Genomic DNA, 18,134 nt, shown 5'->3' with positions numbered 1-18,134 from the left:
TCCCGGGTTCGATTCCGGTCAAGGGCATGTACTTGGGTTGCGGGCACATCCCCAGTAGGAGATGTGCAAGAGGCAGCTGATCGATGTTTCTCTCTCATCGATGTTTCTAACTCTCTATCTCTCTCCCTTCCTCTCTGTAAAAAATCAATAAAATATATTTTAAAAAAAATTACAGATAAATAACATATAACCACTTGAGAAATTCTAGAATGGTTTACTCCAAGAGGTAAACAGTGGTTCACCCAAGAGTTCCTTAGCTATGGTGCTGTTGTCAACCGGTGAAGCAATTCTTCATTGTTGGGGACTGTCCCAGGTACTTCAGGACATTTAGCATACCTGGCTCCCAGGGCACTAAACTCCGTAAAATGGCATTACAATAACCATTAAATAAACAAATAAAAAAACCACCCTCTCCCAGACAAAGAGTTGTACCACGCCCATGAGGAACCACTAGGAAGGCTAGAATTACATCTTTTTTTCTTACCTGCATTTTTCTAATTTTTCTGCAAAGACTAGGTATTGTTTTTGTGAAATGGGAACTGTGGCCCCCCCCCCCTTTTTTAAAGGAGCTCAACAGGATAGAGTACTTCAGATTCCAGCTGTCAGAAAGCCCTGTTCTGTCTCCTCAACTAAGTTTGCTCGTGACAATAATGAAAGGTGACCTTACATTACTACACAGATGCTATAATTCATTTTAAAGTCATCAATAACAAGAAGGGTGCGACTAACTCAGCTTCTGACAAATCACTTTTAGTCTCAGGTACTGGAGATTGTTATGAGATCACAGCATCCTCCAAATCACAGGTCAAGTACTGGATTGCTTTTAGTTTGTTATAAAATTTTGAAAAAGGAACAAATACAATTTGGTTTCAACACAATGTCATATTGGCACAGCCTAGAGTGTTTTAGTAGGTTAGCTGCTACCATTCACCCCTGTGAGAAAGCCAGGGCAAGCGTTTTTACAACAAATTTGGGGAAACATTGTGTTTTGTTCTCTATTATTTCATTTCCCCTGGGATGAGGTGGGGGAAGTGAGGTTCTTAGTAGTTCTTTGTCTCAGTATTTTGTTTTTTTTCAAGGCAGAAAAGTTAACATTCCTCTGGGTTTATCTTAATCTCTGGGCTGGGACAGCAATAGTTTGAAACCTGCCCCCCATTGGACAAATGTAAAAAGAGGGACAAACAAGGAAGATTTCTACAGCACTGGCTATCCTAGTAAAACCTAGAAACACGCCAGTTTTACAATGGAAAATGGAGGAAATCAAAACAGTACTTCCTTATGACAGGAAACTATAATAGCGGGAGAGATCTCGGGCCCTGAAAAATGCTCATGGTATATGGTAAGTGAACACAGCAGGTCTTTAATCCATAAAAAAATATAAAACACACACACATATATAGAAAAAAAGTTTCAGAAAAAACAACAAAACACTGAAAAAATGCAAAGATAAAAATTAAAACTTTAAGGGAAGGCAGGGGAGGATAGGGGCAGATGTTGAGGGGGTAAGAGATCAACCAAAAAACTTGTATGTATATAAGTATAACCAATGGACACAGACATGGGGGGGGGGGGATGAAGGACGGCCTTGGGGGAGGGGGAGATGGGGCAGGCTAGGTGAAGACAATGAGGGGGAGGGGAAAGGGGACATATGTAATACTTTCAACAATAAAGAATTAAAAATAAAATAGAGCTTCCATATAACCTAGACAAAAAGAAAAAAATTTTAAATTTTAAAGTTCTCCTTAAAGATACGTAAGTTTTCCTGATTGAGAGAACACACCAGCTCCCCAGTATAATGGAAGAAAACGAACTCACATGAAGGCCCACGACTGTGATATTACAGAAGAAAGAAGATTCTACAGGTTTCCAGAAGAAAAAAGGGATCACGAACTGGAATAAACAGGGCATTCGAGATCTTTCCCGGCAATGGTTGTCAGTTTTAGCTCAAACAAACACCTTATAAAATACATTTTTTAAAGAATTGAAATAAATACTTTTAAAAAATAAATAGAATAACTAGAAGACAACAGAGAAATACTTTAAAAATTCTGGAGGAAAAAAAAACAATTTCTAATCTAACATTCTTTACCCAAACTATTCATTATGTTACAGTTGGATCAAGCCATTTTGAAAGACGCACATCTCAATTTACAGATGCATCCCTTCTTAGGAAACTACTAGAGCAGTCATGGGCAAACTACGGCCCGCGGGCCGGATCCGGCCAGTTTAAAATGAATAAAACTAAAAAAAAAAAAAAAAAAAGACCGTACCCTTTTATGTAATGATGTTTACTTTGAATTTATATTAGTTCACACAAACACTCCATCCATGCTTTTGTTCCGGCCCTCCGGTCCAGTTTAAGAACCCATTGTGGCCCTCGAGTCAAAAAGTTTGCCCACCCCTGTACTCGAGGCTGTGTGTCCCCACAAAGGGAAGGTAAGACAGGGAGGACACTGCTCCTGGGAAGCAGGGGATCCAGCCCAGGGTGGTGCAGGAGACCCCAGCCATCAGCTGTGCCCAGGTGAGCTGGGAGCCGCTCAGAGGCTCTCTCCATTGTGAGGACGACCCTGACAGAACACCTCTCAGCTCTGTCTCAGAACATGTGTCAGTTTTTCTAAGAGGAGATTTAGACAACTAAGGCAAAACTAGTGACTAAATATCCAGAGAACTAAAAACAAATGGGAAGAAAGAATGACTAACTCCAGGGAAAACAAGAAATTGGGCAGGCAAGGAAAAGTGCCCATAGACTATTCAGTGGCTCAGTGTCCTCAGGTCAACACTTGTTATTGATCTAACCCAAAATGCAGGGGAAGAGCGGAGGGTCTATGTACAATGGGGTGGTAAAGAGGGGGCTGTATAAGGCCCGAGAAATCACTGGCCCTGCCAAGGCATTAGCGGTGAGTTAATGAAATGTCTGACCAAATACAGAAGGCCGATTTTTAAGTTGGTACTTCTGTATGGCCCTTGAATGATGTTATAAATATCTCAATAGCCTTTGGCAGAAAAAAGGTTCCCCACCACTGATCTAGAGCTCTAAGAGAGTTGAATGTTCGTACCTCTAGTATGGAGACGGGTGGGGAAACATGTCTGCCTATAGGACTATTTGGCTCTGTAAACATGTGCATATATAGTTCTGGCCAGAATTAAAACTCAACTGTAGCAGTCATAAGAGTAACTTTTCTTACGCTTTTTTGACTTTTTCGAAAAATGTATTGAAATCTAAAAGGATACATGCCAATATATCAACGGTGATTACTTGTAGGGATGGGATAGTGGGCCATTTACATGGTTTCCTTCACTTTTCTATTTTCTGAAAAAGTGTGGAACATAGAGCTTATTGATCATTAATCAGAAAACAAGAAGCATTTTACTTTATGCCAGGTCGAAATCCACCCCACAGTAAAAGCCCCATCTCTATCATTTTAGCTTCTGTTTGCTTTGAAAGAGCAGGGGAGCCTGCCAACTCCTTCATTCACACAGCAAATATTTGTTGAATTCCTATAAGCCAGGCCCTCCTACAAGGTGATTCCAATCCCTTAGCTTTTTATTGGGTCTTCTGAAGTCCTTCCACACCAGCTGGGGGGATGGGGGATCCAGTAACCCGGGGAGGGGTCTGAGACAATGGAGGAGCAAGTAAGCTATTTGATGTACACAGCTTTTGCTGAAGGTTTCTCAGAGTCATCAGTCACTTCTGCACCATCCTGACTCCCATTCTCCACCCCCACGTAGGCTAGATTTTCATTCCACAAGTGTTCACAGGAAAGGACACCTGGCGGAAGGGGCACTGGTTAGGCAGCTGGATGGGATGCCCATTACCAGTGAAGGGCAGGCCCCTGGCAAGTCAGGCCCGGGTTTGAATTCCAGCTCCTCCACCTGGGAGGGGCGGGGGGGGGGGTGACTTACTTCCCCTCTCTATGCCTCAGTTTCTTCACCTGTAAAATGGGATAATAGCTGAAGCCACCTTCGCAGGGTAGGGTTGTTGTGCGGATTACATAAGGGCAGAAGGCACCTAAAGAGCTTGAGGAGACCCTGGCACACGGCGAAGACTCAATGGAAAGGCAGTGAAGGACTGGCTGGGACTTCGCAGGAAATCACTTACCCTCTCAGCCTCCCTGTCCTCCTGGGAAGGGGAGAATGCACATGCCCAGCCTCCTCCCCAGGAATGTTCTCAGCCCGAACCAAGATGTGCCACGGCACCAAGCGGGAGACCCTTGGGTCCTCAGCGGCTGAGGCCCTCAGCTTGTATTCAGTGAACCTTTCCTGGCTCGCCGCAACTTTATTACCAGGGAAATAATTAGGGAAAGGGATGAATCCGTTCCTCTCCCCCCATCTTTGGAAAGCTTTGCTTTAGGGAGGAGGCCACCCACGTGGAGAGCAGGTAAGGGCGGCACCAGGTGTCTGGGACTCTCATTAACATAAACTCCCGGCTCACCAACCATCCAGCTCCCAGGACGAGCCTCCATCACCCACAGGGCCCCCCGCAAGCTGGGTTTCTCCCCCGACTGACATCCTGAGGGTCACGAGCCTCTTCCCCAAGATGACGGGACCTCGCTCAGAGAGGTGGTCTCTGAGTTTCACACTTTGGGAAGAAGGCGAGACGGAGCGAAAAGGCCGGTCCGCGGACCTGCGCTGGCTCCCGGCCGAGGCGCGCGCGCCGGTCCCTCTGCCGCCCCCCCCCACTCCCGCCCCGGCCGCCCCCCCCTCTCCCCCCTCCACCCCGGGGCCCCGGACTCACGATCTCCGCCACGATGAGCAGCCCGGGCGCGGTGCGGAGGAATTCCCGGTCGTAAGCGAAGCTGCTGCTGCTGGTGGAGAAGTTCTCGGCGAAGGAGCTGGCGGTGGTGGTGACGGTGTGCGGGCGGGTGCGCGGCTGCTCCTCCATCGTCTCGCCTCTGCCGGGCTGGCCCCTCCGCCGGGACCCCCAGCGCGTCGGGGGCTGGACGCGCGGCCGGGAGCCCAGGGGACCCGGGCGCGGGGGAGGGGCGCGCGGCGGGCGCGGGGAAGGGGGCGCGCAGGGGCGCCAACCGGGGCTGGTCCCGCGGCGGCGCGTGTCCAGCGGGTGCGCGGCGCCCCCGGCTCCTCGGCGTGCGGGCTCTCGGGCGGCGAGGGGGCGCGAGCGGAGAAGGACGGGCCGGAGCTGGGGGAGGCCGCCGGGCGGCCCAGGCTGGCGGCGGAGGCCGGGAGGAGGGGAGGGGGCGTGGAGAGGGGCGGGCGCCGGGCGTGCGGGGAGGGACCGCCCCGCCGGGGCGCCGCGGGCCGGGGCGTCTTCACCTGTTGCCCGGGACGGTGCGGCTCGGAGGGCGCGGAGTCGTGCCCAGGGTCGCGGGGCGGGCCGCGCGCAGGACGGGGTGCGGGGTCCCGGCCGCCCGCTGCCCCCCGGCCCGGCGCTGGCCTCCGACAGGCTCCGCCCCCCTCGGGCGGGCAGCCACCGATGACCTGTCTCCTTCCACCTGACGGCGGCCGGGGCTGCAGGAGCCCCGCGGGGACACCGAGGCCTCCAGACTGAGCCCGCGGGGCGGGGGGGACCGAGGGGGTGTGACTCGCACGCCGACCGAGCGGCGGGAACTCTGACCCGGCCGGACCTTAGACCCGGGATCGATGCGAGGCCACCGGGACGGCCCAGGCGACGGCGGGGGTTCTCCCCCGCCCGCCGCGGTCGCCGCCGCCACCACCGGCGGTATTTCCTGCCCCTCCTGCCGGGAACAATGTGAGGAACCGACCTAATCGGAGGGCGAGACACCTCCGGGCGCACGCAGTGGCCCCGTCGCGGGGATCCGTGGAGCCGAGGGGACGGCTCCTGGCGCGGAGATGGGGGAGGAGGCGTACTTGGGTCCCCGTCACTCTCGGAAGGAAATGTTTGGGGGGGGGGGGGGAGCTCAAACAGTGTGGGTGTGCAAAGGGAATGTTATGACACACGGGCTGTGCTTTTCGTATTCAGTATCAGAATATGCGCCTCTGCACGCCAAGGTGCAAAGGGCCGCCAAGCCATTTCTTCTTCTTCTTCTTTTTTTTTTTAATATATATTTTTATTGACTTACGAGAGGAGGGAAGAGAGAAACATCAATGATGAGAGAGAATCATTGCATGCTCACATGGGGACTGAGTCGGAAACCAGGGCATGTGCCCTGACCAGGAATCCAACAGTGACCTCTTGGTTCAAAGGTCAGTGCTCAACCCCTGAGCCATGCGGGCTGGGCTGCCAAACCATTTCATTCAACGAATCAGTTTCCTCCTCAAGGAGCTGCTGTGGGGTAGGTGCATTACGGATCAGGGTTTCAGAAAGCACTTAGTGGCTGTGCCGGGGACCATGGAGCTGAGGCGAGGGAGATGCCAGAGTCCTATTTAGTGAGCGCCTGGTTATAGGGTCAGTTCGACCTGAGCTCCAGCGCTGAGGCCCTGGCCTTCCTCAGCTGTGCGACCATGAGGAAGTGGCTGCACCTCTCTGGGCCTCAATGGTACCACCTGTAAAATGCAGCTTTGACAGATGGACTTCTCATCAAAAAGAGCGTGTTCTGGGGGGCCCCTCCTTCTGTTTCGTGAAAGGATGACAAGGAACAAATGTTATTTGGAAACCACCGAAAGGAAAGGACACAATCCTTGGTCACGAATAGAGAATAGGTTTGGGTTCACAGGAAGGCATTTGCTCTGATCTGTTCCAACACAGGCTAAAAAAAGAGGTCAGAAGTAGCATTTTATCCACAATGTCCTAGCAGCTGAACTAAGAAGAGCAAAAACTGCCATCTGAGAAAACAAGGAATTTGTTTCTTTTCAGTCTAGGGCCAACCTGGAGGACCTCAGGAATAAAAGTTAAGGCTGCAAACACAGTGCAAAGATAAAGGTTTGGGGAAATTCTGTCCATGAGCATTTGTTAAGCACCTTGCACTGGTGGGCAAATGCAACAAAAATTAAAACATGGCACTCTCCCCAGGCGGAGTGGTTCTCCAAGTATGGTCCCTGGACCATCGGCAGCAGCATCACCTAGGAAACTGTCAGAAATGCAAGTTCTCAAGCCTCACTTCAGACCCATTGAGTCAGAAGCTGGGGGGGGGGGGGGGGGGGGAGTCCAGGAAGCTGTATTTGAACCAGTCCTCCCAAGTGACTGTGATACACACTGAAGTGTGAGAGTTATTGATTTCGAGAAAGCGATAATGTCACTGGGGAAATATGAGATACACGTGTGAAATGCCTGGAGGAGTCTATGGCATCACTCGTGACATTTTGTGAATGCAGGAAGACAGGAAGGAAGTCTAGACAACTCTATTTCTGTAATACAAAGGACAATTCCTCCTCAAAAAACCCTTGCAGCCAGATGGATTTCAAAATTCAGATTTTTTTTTTTTTTTTTTTTAGAAAGGTAAACTGTACATACACCATGTGCCCCACAACACCCTCGGTAAGGGCTGGAGTGGCCTTTTCATCAAATACACTGATTTTGTGCAATGAAAATATATGAATGACGTTAAGTGTGTGTTTATCTGTTGCAATTTCATAAACACGCCTCAAACATTAGTGGTGTAAAATGACAGTGGTGTTTATCTGTTCATGAGTCTGTGGCTCAGGAATTTGGGCAGAGTTTGGCTGGCGGCTCTTCTGCTCCATGTGGTGTTGGTTGGAGTCATTCACGCAGCTGCTTCCCAGTGGGCAGGCCCAGAAAACTCCAAAAGGCTTCACTCATTCTGTTCACTCGCATGCCGGCACCTCAGCGCTCCTCCACCTGGACCTCTCTCCACGAAGCGTAGGCTTCCTCCCAGCATGGTGGGCTCAGGGTTTCCTCCTGGATAAATTGTCTGCAAACTTAAGAGGAAATTCAAAAATTTTCAACTTTTTATTTTTTAAAATACATTTTTATTGATTTCAGAGAGGAAGGGAGAGGGAGAGTTAGAAACATCAGTGATGAGAGAGAATCATTGATCGGTTGTCTCCTGTAGGCCCCCTACTGGGGATGGAGCCCACAACCCGGGCATGTGCCCTGACTGGGAACTGAACGTGACCTCCTGGTTCATAGGTAGATGCTCAACCACTGAGCTACACCAGCCGGGTGGTTTTCAACTTTTTAGATTTCAGAATCACAAAGAAGCAGTGGAACACTGGTTGTTGACCAGGTGGCTGCACCTTTCTAACAGCTACCTAAACTCAGGTGCTCATATTCTGTCCAGAACACTCCTGATTGGCATCCCTTCCTCCAATGACATATTCATCCAATCCACCTTCCCCACCCCACCCCGCACCCCCATCTTCCTGCAAGAATTATTGTCCTAAAACCCCAGGCTCAAATCTGGGCTAACATCCCACACTAGCAGTGTGAAAGCCTCTATAAAGTGGTTGAATCTCTTCCCAGCCCTTTACTCAACCAGCCTAGAAGGCTTGCCAGGCCTGCCCAGCCCCCAGTACATTGTCACATGTTTGTGCAGGTAGGACCATTTTATGCCCACAATCACCTCTTCTCAATCTAGAACGCCTCCTACCTTCAGCCACAGCTCAAATTCTGCGCCCTTCAAGTCCCATTTCAAAAGCCACTTTCTCTATGATTTCCTCTGGATTTCCACAAAGCTTGTTCTTTTCTTTAGAATCCATTAATTTTCATGCACTTCTCTTTACTATTTCTTGGGGAACTATGAATCACCTTTCTTTGTTTCCTACCACCGCCATGGAGGAATGCTGAGACCCGAATGTTATTGTTAAGTGCAGAAAAATATCAAAGGAAATAAGGGTAGACCCTGCCCTCCCATAAAAGACTTTATGCAGAACAGAGCTTTGAGCTGAGACTTGTGGGAAGTATATGGCTTGTAAAAATGGATGAGAAGGTGGGCAGGCGGGGACATCACCACCTGGAATCCAGGCCATTCAGTGGGGACCCGGGCTCATAAATAATTCACTGAAAAAAGTGGACACCCTGTGACTTCCACCTGCTATCTGAGGAAGAGAACATTAAGGGGCATTCTCATTTATGAAGTACTTTTCATAGACTAGCCGATCATGTTTCTCTTCATTATTATTCTAGTTTAAAATTATCTCTGGTTGTTTCAGGCAAGAATCATCAATGGATATTAGAATTAGTGGGTGACAGTATGATGGGGGGAAAAAAGGGGATCTTTATCTCATCTCGAAGTATTTCCCTAGAAAATATTATTCTCCCTTCCTAATTCATAAGTAATTTTGCAATGGAGAAACTTGTGAGCCACCCGCAGATTTCGAAATTAATATCACCAGACAGCATGTACCTCCTGCTATGATGCACTGAGGAAGATACAACATCATTCTGTAGTATTCTTAACAAAATAAATATCCTGAATTTAATCATGATGAGAGAACAGATAGGCTAAAATGAAGGGGCATTTTATTAAGAGCTGTTAAAAATAAACAACAGACCCAAAATGGAATCACTCTTGCTAAGCCCCATCAAGACTTAATTCCTAACTTAATTGCAGTTAGAGCCTCTCCCAGGAGTGGAATTTTAAACCAATTAGTCTGGAATTTCCTGGTCAGTCCTAGTGAGATAATTTGCCTGATAACTCCCCCTACCCCTTCTTCTCCTAAGGGAGGGTGGCTTTGCCTAAAATAATCCACTCTTTTAACTTGCTTATCCCACTCTTTCTGCCTATAAGACCCTTCCATTTTGTACAACTCCTCCAAGCACCCTTCTAATTGCTAGATGAGACACTGCCCAATTCATTAATCACTTAAAAAGGCCAACTAGAACTTTACGTGTACTCAGTTGAATTTTTATTTTTCAATATTATTTTGGCCCAGCAGGTGTGGCTCAGTGGTTGAGTGAACCAGGAGGTCACGGTTCGATTCCCCGTCAGGGCACATGCCCAGGGTTGTGGGCTCGATCCCCAGTAGGGGTCATGCAGGAGACAGCCAATCAATGATTCTCTCTTATCACTGATGTTTCTATCTCTCTCTCCCTTCTATTCTTCTTTGAGATTAATAAAAATATATTTTAAAATATTATTGTGTTTTAGTTTCAGGTGTACAGCATAGTGGTTAGACTATCACATACTTTATAAAGTGTGTCCCCCCGATATTTCCAGTACCCACCTGGCACCAGGCATAGTTATTACAATATTATTGACTATATTCCCTATGCTATACATCCTCATGACTATTTTGTAACTACCAATTTGTATTTCTGAATCCCTTCACCTTTTTCACCCAGTCCCCCAAACCCCCTACCCTCTGGCAACCATGAGTCCACTCTCTGTGTCTATGAGTCTTTCAATTTTGTTTGTTTATTTTGTTCTTTACATTCCACATATAAGTGAAATCATATGGTATTTGTCTTCCTCGAATTGACTTATTTCACTTAGCATAATACCTTCTAGGTCCATCCATACTGTCACAGATGGTAAGATTTCATTCTTTTTTATGGCCAAGTAATATTCCATTGTGTATATCACCACAACTTTTTTATCCACTCATCTAGTAATGGGCACTTGGATTGCTTCCATATCTTGGCTATTGTAAATAATATTTCAGTGAACATAGGGGTGCATATATTCTTTTGAATTAGTGTGTTGGGTCTCTTCAGATATATACCCTGAAGTAGAATCAATGAATCATCTCATTGTTACAGTGTGAGAATTTGGGCCTAGCATTGCCAGGGATACGGATTTTTAAATATTGGTAACTAATGTCCATTCTTTTAAAACACTGAATGTGCCACCTTTGTGGGCTGAACAAAATGTATCTGAGAACTGTCAGTTGGCACCCTTAGATTCAAGCAAAGGCATAGGCCCTCTTCTCCCTCCCAGCCCCCTCGGACCCCGACTTCCCCTTGGAGGCCCTCTAGCTGCCTGGGAGGACAGAGTTTAGGTAGAGAGGATGACTCCAAGAGCAGAGTAGCTGGAGGAAATACTGAGGAGGGGGTGAGTAAAATGTGAAATAAATGAAATGGTACTGAGGGCAGAAGAGGATTTTCTGAAGCCAAGGAAGGGTAAGGCTGGGAAAATATAGAATCAGCTTATTTAGAAACTAGAGGCCCAGTGCACGAAATTCGTGCACCAGTAGGGTCCCTAGTGGCTGCCAGATGCCAGCTGCTGGCTGGGGCCTTCCTTCATTCCATGCTGCACCCTGGTGGTCAGCGCACATCATAGCAAGCTATCAAATTCCAGGTCGGTCGAATTCCCAAGGGGACACTTTGCATATTAGGCTTTTATATATATAGATAGGGGTTCTTGGAAGATGTAATAATAATCACAACTAAGTAGTAACGTATTTATTATTAGCCTATTTTGTGTGAAGCACTGCCTTAACTCTAAATAGTTCCATTAAGTCGCTGATTTTTTTAAAAAAACCTTAGGGATCTCAAAGATGGACTCCCCAAAGTTTTTAGCTGTGTTCATTGGCTCAAAAAACATTTAATACCTACAATGTACCATGCACTGCTGCAGCCCACAGCTCAGTAAGATACTGCCCCTTCCCTTAATGAATATGTCATTAAGAAGGTGGGGGAGTGACCAGTAAATTACTGATGGGTGGGATCCCTGCCAGGCCAGCCCACACAGGGGGAGGGTGGCAAGGAGGTCCAGGGCCAGTTTCCTCTAAGAGAAGACATTTAAACTGATTTCAAGGGCCAAAGTTAACAAAGCAAAGAATACGGGGATAGAGGATAAAATTCCAGGAGGAAGGTCACCACCCCTCTGATCAGGAACCACCGGCCCAGTGTGTTTGCTGAGAGATGTGGCTAGAGGGAGTTTCAGCCTTCCTTGCCATCTCGCATAGAAAGCAGTGGGCCCTCGCTGCTCCTCCATGTGGTTATTAAACTGTGCTTGGCAAAGGGGAAGATGTGGAGAAATTCCATCAGTGAGCATTTATGAAGGTGGAGGTTATACCATGCCTTCCCCCGTTTGCGACATGGGAGAGGTGTGGGAATGTGTGTGTGTGTGTGTGTGTGTGTGTGTCTTTTACGTATATGTAATTTTTGTTCAAGGGATGAGTAAAGTAGGGTCATATACTTGAGACTCTTGGTCTGCATACATTTTTCCCCCTAGCAATTACTTTTTTTTAAAAGCCTGTAGAAAATTAAATTAATAATATATATGATAGCCTACAAAACCAAAGGTCAATAAGAGGACTGGGAGGTGGGGAAGGAAGGTAGCCATGAACTTTCTCCTGCAGGGCGGCTTAGTGGACCCCCCCACACAGGTTGCAGAGTGGAAAGTCACTGAGGTTTGTTGAAGGATGGGCAGCTTTTCCGGCAACACGTCTTGCAGGGACCCATGTATCACATTCAAACCAGGAAGCAGATGACAGAAATCACAAGCAGATGGAAACCCATGAATGGACTGTATCTGAGGGTGAGGCCCAAGTGACATGGACACTGGTTTCAGGGAGGATATCCGCTGAGTTTGGAGGAGGACCCCCGCCCCCAACGCCGCCCCCTCCGGGGCAGAGTGATGGGAAATGGGAAGGCAGCGCTGCCAAAAATACCTTGTGCTTATTATTGGTGCCTTGCCGGAGTTCCATGGGCCAAAACCTACAGGCTTTATTTGTAGGACAGAAAATTCCAGGCTCGCAAAACAATTTGAAACAGAGGTGAAGTTGAAGACCCTAACGCCAACACCTTCTATTCATTAGTGTTAATTACACACCCACTCGTGAATTCCTCTGCCCGTGGCACTGGATGAGCAAAGACCTGTCCTTCCGAGGAAGTGCCAAGAATGTTCTGAAATGAAATCAGAAGCGCACAAGAAAAAATGGGCAGCAGAGATGAAACAGAGTAATTATATTCATCATGTGCCTCCCCAGAAGATTCTCGGAGAGGGACATAGTAGGCCAGCAATTTAAGGAGTGGATATTTGCTTACCAAGTACTTTGGCCTTAGAAAGGATTAATTGGAGAGTTTTGTTTATAGATGAGTCTGATTGAGGAGAGATGATGGAGCTGAGAAATTTAAAGGTGGCAGGTATCTTTATCCAAAGAGTCATCACCAAGAAGCACCAATAAAACACCAAATGTGTACAAAAGGATACATTTAAGGATGCATTCTTGAAGAGTTGCTGGCAAAAAGTCAAAAGGTAAAACTCAGTGTAGGGTTGCTTGAGAAATTCTATGGCCTATTTATAATGCTCCAAGTCACCTCCTCATTTATTAGTTTTTTTAATTTCTGTGGTCAGCTCCACTTTGCTCAAAGGTAAGTACCTGTTCCTTTGGTCACAGCTTGTACTTGTTTTGGGTGTTGGGAGACAGGTTTTGAGCTTGGGTAGCACAGCCTCCTTTGCATAAGCTGAAGTCATATTAGCATCAGGTTTATGACTGGATGGTAGATTGCACTCCAGTTCCTTCCCTTCCTTGTGGTGGGGAATCTGTAACCAGAAAAGCCAGTTGGATCTCCTGGCTCACTCATCGGTGGGGGCTGATGGAGAAGGAGCAGGTGGACTGTCTTCATGGGATCTACACCTTTCAGAGTCAGGAAACCTGGAGGCTTGTCTGGGAGAGCCTCATATGTATCATAAACTTTTTTTCAAATTTTTTTATATAAATATATTTTATTGATTTTTTACAGAGAGGAAGGGAGAGAGACAGAGAGCCAGAAACATCGATGAGAGAGAAACATCGATCAGCCGCCTCCCGCACACCCCCCACCGGGGATGTGCCCACAACCCAGGTACATGCCCTTGACCGGAATCGAACCTGGGACCCTTCAGTCCACAGGCGGACACTCTATCCACTGAGCCAAACTGGTTTCAACATATGTATCATAAACTTGAGAGAATTGTGGCACTGCCAGCAACGATGGCATTCACCATGGACACCTCGCTTGGCAGATGAGCCCTCAGTAAGATCAGGGGAGAGAATGGGGTAAAAAAAAAAAAAGTGGTACTTTTCATAAAACTAGAGTTTTGTGGGACCTTGAAACAGGTCTGGGGACAATTGAGACAGAGCCTCCCACATTTTCATTATTTCTATGACTGTCTCCATCTCTAGGGATGGACCACACCCACCCCATCACACAAGGAGGACTTTGCATAGGTTTTTTTAGACCCAAATTAGAGATCAAAATCCTCTCCAGCAGTCTTTTTAGCGATTTTAGCAAGTCTTACATGACAGAGACATGTCTTTGAAGGTCCCCTGTCCCCTCCTTCCTTGAGCAATGGAACTCTAAGCTTTTAGGTGGACACACAGCCAGCTGGTTAAGGACCTTTGCCAGCCTCCCTCACAGTTAAGTGTGGCCATGTGGCTAAACAAATGAAAATAATAATAATAGCTTTCACTCCTATGTGCCAGGTAACTATCCTGGGTGCTTTGGGTATGTTAACCCATTTAATTTTCACATTCACTTCAGGAAATAATAAGAAACGGAGGCACAAAGACATTGAGTGACTTGGCCAAGACCACACAGAAAGTCAATGGTGGAGCTGGGCTTTCAACCCCAAACGCAGGCCCCGGCGTTACATTCCAGCTCACATTCAGCCCCACGGGATGTGAGTAGAACTTCCAGATCATGCCCTCGAAGGGAAGAGGTTTGCTCTCTGTCACCCCACTCTCCTTCCTAGAAATCACCATTTTCAACTACAGGATGGGAGCCGCGTGTGGAGGAACCTGAGAGCCCAACACCGTAGGACTAGCCTTTCAGTCTGGACTCCTGATGCTCAGCTTGTCACACACGAGAGAAGGAAACCTTTATCTGACTTTCATCTCTGGCATTTGGGGAAGGAAGGGAAGTTACATCCTAACTAACTTACCTTAGGTAAAGAGAGAGGTTGTGGAGGAAGAGACACAATGTCTTTGAGCACCTACTGTCTACAGGCATACCTCAGAGATATTGCGGGCTCGGTCCCAGGCCACTGCAATAAAGTGAGTATCGCATTGAAGTGAGTTGAGATCTTCTTTTGCTGGTGGAGGGTCTTGCCTTCAATTTTTTTGCAAAAAAAAAATCAACATCTGTGAAGTGCAGTAAAGCCAGGTGTGCCTGTATCCAGTGTCTTCAGGCATTATTTTCTTCGCCCCACACAGAAGTTCTGCAAATGGGCAGCCTTAGCTGGGATCTGCAATGAGGAATCTGAGGGTCAGGGGGGTTCAGTCACTTGCTTGAAATCACATAGTTTGGTTGAGAGTTTGGCTAAAATTTCAACAAACCTTTCCCAAAGGTCTCTTTCTCACCATTCTATAGTGACTCATTCATACGAGGCATGTCTACGTCTCTGTCATGGTTCACAGCCTTTTCATTAGTTACTCCTCAAAGCAATCTGATCACATTGGTACTGTGAGTTCCATTTTGTGGATAAGAAAACAAGACAAACAATTATATCCCCAAAGTCAACAGAAGGCCAAGGTTTTAAAAGCCACAGCTGCAGAAATTCAAGGCTGTTGACTGTTCTACACTTAGAACCAATCTGGGAACCCAGAAGTCCTCATTCTTGAAATCTGTGAAGTATCTTCTCGTTTGTATGAATTCAACGGTGGAGGATGGGAGTGGAGGCAGGTCAGTTGCTGGTGACACAGAAGTGCTGTGTTTAACCTGAGTTTTAGAGGTTTTTCCTAAAAGGTTTAACTATAGTCAAGGATTATTGGTCACATCAGACCTTCCAGGCTGCAGGGGACAGTCGCATAAAACTCCAACCTGAAAGCTGACCCTCTTCCGGAGACAAAGGCAATGGTTCCTGAGGCTCTCCCTCACTGTGCCCATGTATGGTCTCAAGATGGGAGACCTGAGACCCCCCAAGTCCCAAGTCCTGTGGCGCCCCCTCTCTTCCTTTCTGCAGGAGACCAGCTGTCTCTGTTCCTGGTCTACTGGGGGCAAGTGTTGGCCAAAAGTTCCCCACTACATAACCTCCTGGGATAACAAGGGCAGCCAGACTGAGATGGCATTTGCATCTATGACCCAAATTCCCAGGTAGGGGGCCCAATAGTGTAGCTTAAACTTACTGACTGCCTCCTCGCCCCATTGACAATGGCAGGTGCACTTGCATCCTTGTGGGGTTGGGGAGGGTCACTCCCCTAGAATCAGTAAGGACCAGATGACAGTTCAGGGGTCCTCACTCCACTCTAGCTGCACGTTAAGATCACCCAGGGAACGTAAAAAACAATCAAAGTCCAAGCCCCACTCCCAGAGACTATGATTTAGTTGGTCTGGAGGGGGTGGCGTCCTGCCATTGGTGTTTTGGGGAAAGTTCCCCAGGTGATTCTTTGTAGGCCACAGTAGGTTTCCTGCAATGTATCTTAGCAAAGACCACTTTCAAAATGAAGGAATCAGTGCTGAACATTCTATCTCTATTAGGATGGCAAGTTCCAAGAAAGCTGTTATCCTATTTGTGCTATTGGACTTAGGCTTACGGATGGTAAATAGCTCCAGGCAAGAATGCAGCCCTAACCGTTCCTCTTGTATCTTTACAAGAATCGTTTCTGGGACTGCCTGCCTGCCTAATTCTCTACCCCTGCCCAGTCCAGAGCCGCACCCCTAGGGGTCAGCCTGGAGCTCGCTCTCTCCAGGCTGCTGTCTGAAGGCAGGGGAAGGTGGAATAAAGATGAGGCCTCCTGGAGCTCCCCTCCGTGTCCACAGCACAGAACGCCATGTTTTCTTCATCCAGTGTCTGAACCCAGGGCAAGTTTCCACTTTACTTACGATCTCCGCCTCTGGACTGCGCCCATCAAGCAGGCTCCTGTTTTCTCTCGGCCAGATAGCATCAGAGGGAAACAACTGAAAGCAACTGCGAAACAATTGTCCTTTTATACAAGGTGACCCTCACAAAGGGGGGGGGGCATTGCTTTATTATCCTCCAAATTAGCTTCACGGGAAAGGATCTGGGCCCCTCCCTCCCCCAATGCCCGTCATCACCCCGATCCTGGGCTTTTCCTGGTCACCTTTCAATCTCCCCAACTCCCTCCTTTTTCTTTTCTTGGGAAAGAGTCAGGTTACCTAAGATGGGTTGAGGCAGATGTTGAAACTCAAAACCAGAGAACTTAAATCTGTGGGAGGTAGGCGGCCTGCAGCAATCAGTGACGGGTGGAATATGGCAGAGATGACATAGAAAGACTGAATGAACCAGGAACTTCGTCATCTCCCCAAGTCTGGCTTAGATGAGCGGCCAATGGAAACTATGAAAATAGGCCACAGTTCCTTAGGTCTTCCTTTAGCAGGGCTTAAAGTTGACAGATGAGTTTCTGTGTGACAGGTTGGGTATGGTGGGCAGTGAGGTTGCCTCCCCCACATCTATCATACCCTCCATCACTGGGGGTGTCTGCAAAACTGTTCATGTATCTTAAGAGAAGATCTTTGCTGTCATCAGAGCTTCAAGAATCTGTGACTCAATTCATTCAACAGTGTTAGATAACTCTTGGGTGCTGATGACACAGACACTGCGCTAGGCACTGAAAATAAAGCCGTGAACAAAACAGGCAAAATCTCTGTCCTCATAGAACGTTCATTCCAGACGGGGAGACAGAAAATGGATTGTAAATGGGGAGAAGAGCCATGTGGAAAGATAAAGGAGGAAAGAGGGAAGGAGGTGTGCGCTGCTTATCTAGCCAGGGAAGACCTCTCAGGAACGGTGGCATCTTCCCGAAGACCCGACAGGAACAATGGAGCGCATTCGCCTGGGAAGATCTGGGAGAGAGCCGTCTGGGCAGAGGGAACAGCGAGAGCAAGGACCTCAAGGAGAGGCACCGCGGGCCAAAAAGGGTACCGTGTGGCGGGAGGGGAATGAGCAGGAGGGGGGCAGTGGGAGTGGAGGTAAGAGAGGCGTTGGGGACAGATGCTGCGGGGTCTTCTAGATGGTGGCAAGGACCTTGGAATTTCTTCTGAGTGAGGGAAGGAAGCCATTGGAGGGTTTCGAGCAGAGGAGGGGCCCATTCAGACCTGGGTTTTGGAAGGGTTGCTGTGACACTACGGAGCTGAGACAGCAGGGAGACCGGTGAGGAGAAAACTGCAAAAACCTAGATAAGCAATAATGGTGGCTCGATCCCACTGGTCCCGAAACTGTGGAGGAGGCGGGAAGTGGTGGGTTATGGGTATATTTTCAAAATAGAGCCAACAGGATTTTCTGAGGGACTGGGGAGAAAGAAGAACCGATGATGACTACCAGGGTTTTGGCCTGAAGATCAGGAAGGATGGGATTGCCATTAACTGAGATGGGAAGTCAGTCAAGACTGCCCCAGGGTGACATCACCACTGGTGACAATTAACCTCTTGC

General features: G+C 47.9%; 1 protein-coding gene across 1 annotated transcript in view; it reads right to left on the bottom strand.

Annotated features, from left to right (window-relative positions):
- CMTM8 (CKLF like MARVEL transmembrane domain containing 8) overlaps positions 1 to 5,460 on the bottom strand; it is a 57,611-nt gene extending 52,151 nt beyond the window's left edge. The window contains exon 1 of the mRNA XM_081106444.1: positions 4,736 to 5,460. Within this exon, the coding sequence (XP_080962570.1) occupies positions 4,736 to 4,882 (147 nt within the window). The 5' untranslated portion in view covers positions 4,883 to 5,460. The remainder of the gene's footprint in view (positions 1 to 4,735) is intronic.
- Between the last annotated feature and the right edge of the window lie 12,674 nt (positions 5,461 to 18,134).

This window comes from Myotis nattereri, assembly GCF_964212035.1.
Source record: "Myotis nattereri genome assembly, chromosome: 14".
In the NCBI taxonomy this organism is placed as follows: domain Eukaryota; kingdom Metazoa; phylum Chordata; class Mammalia; order Chiroptera; family Vespertilionidae; genus Myotis; species Myotis nattereri.
This window is presented reverse-complemented; position numbering and strand designations above follow the sequence as displayed.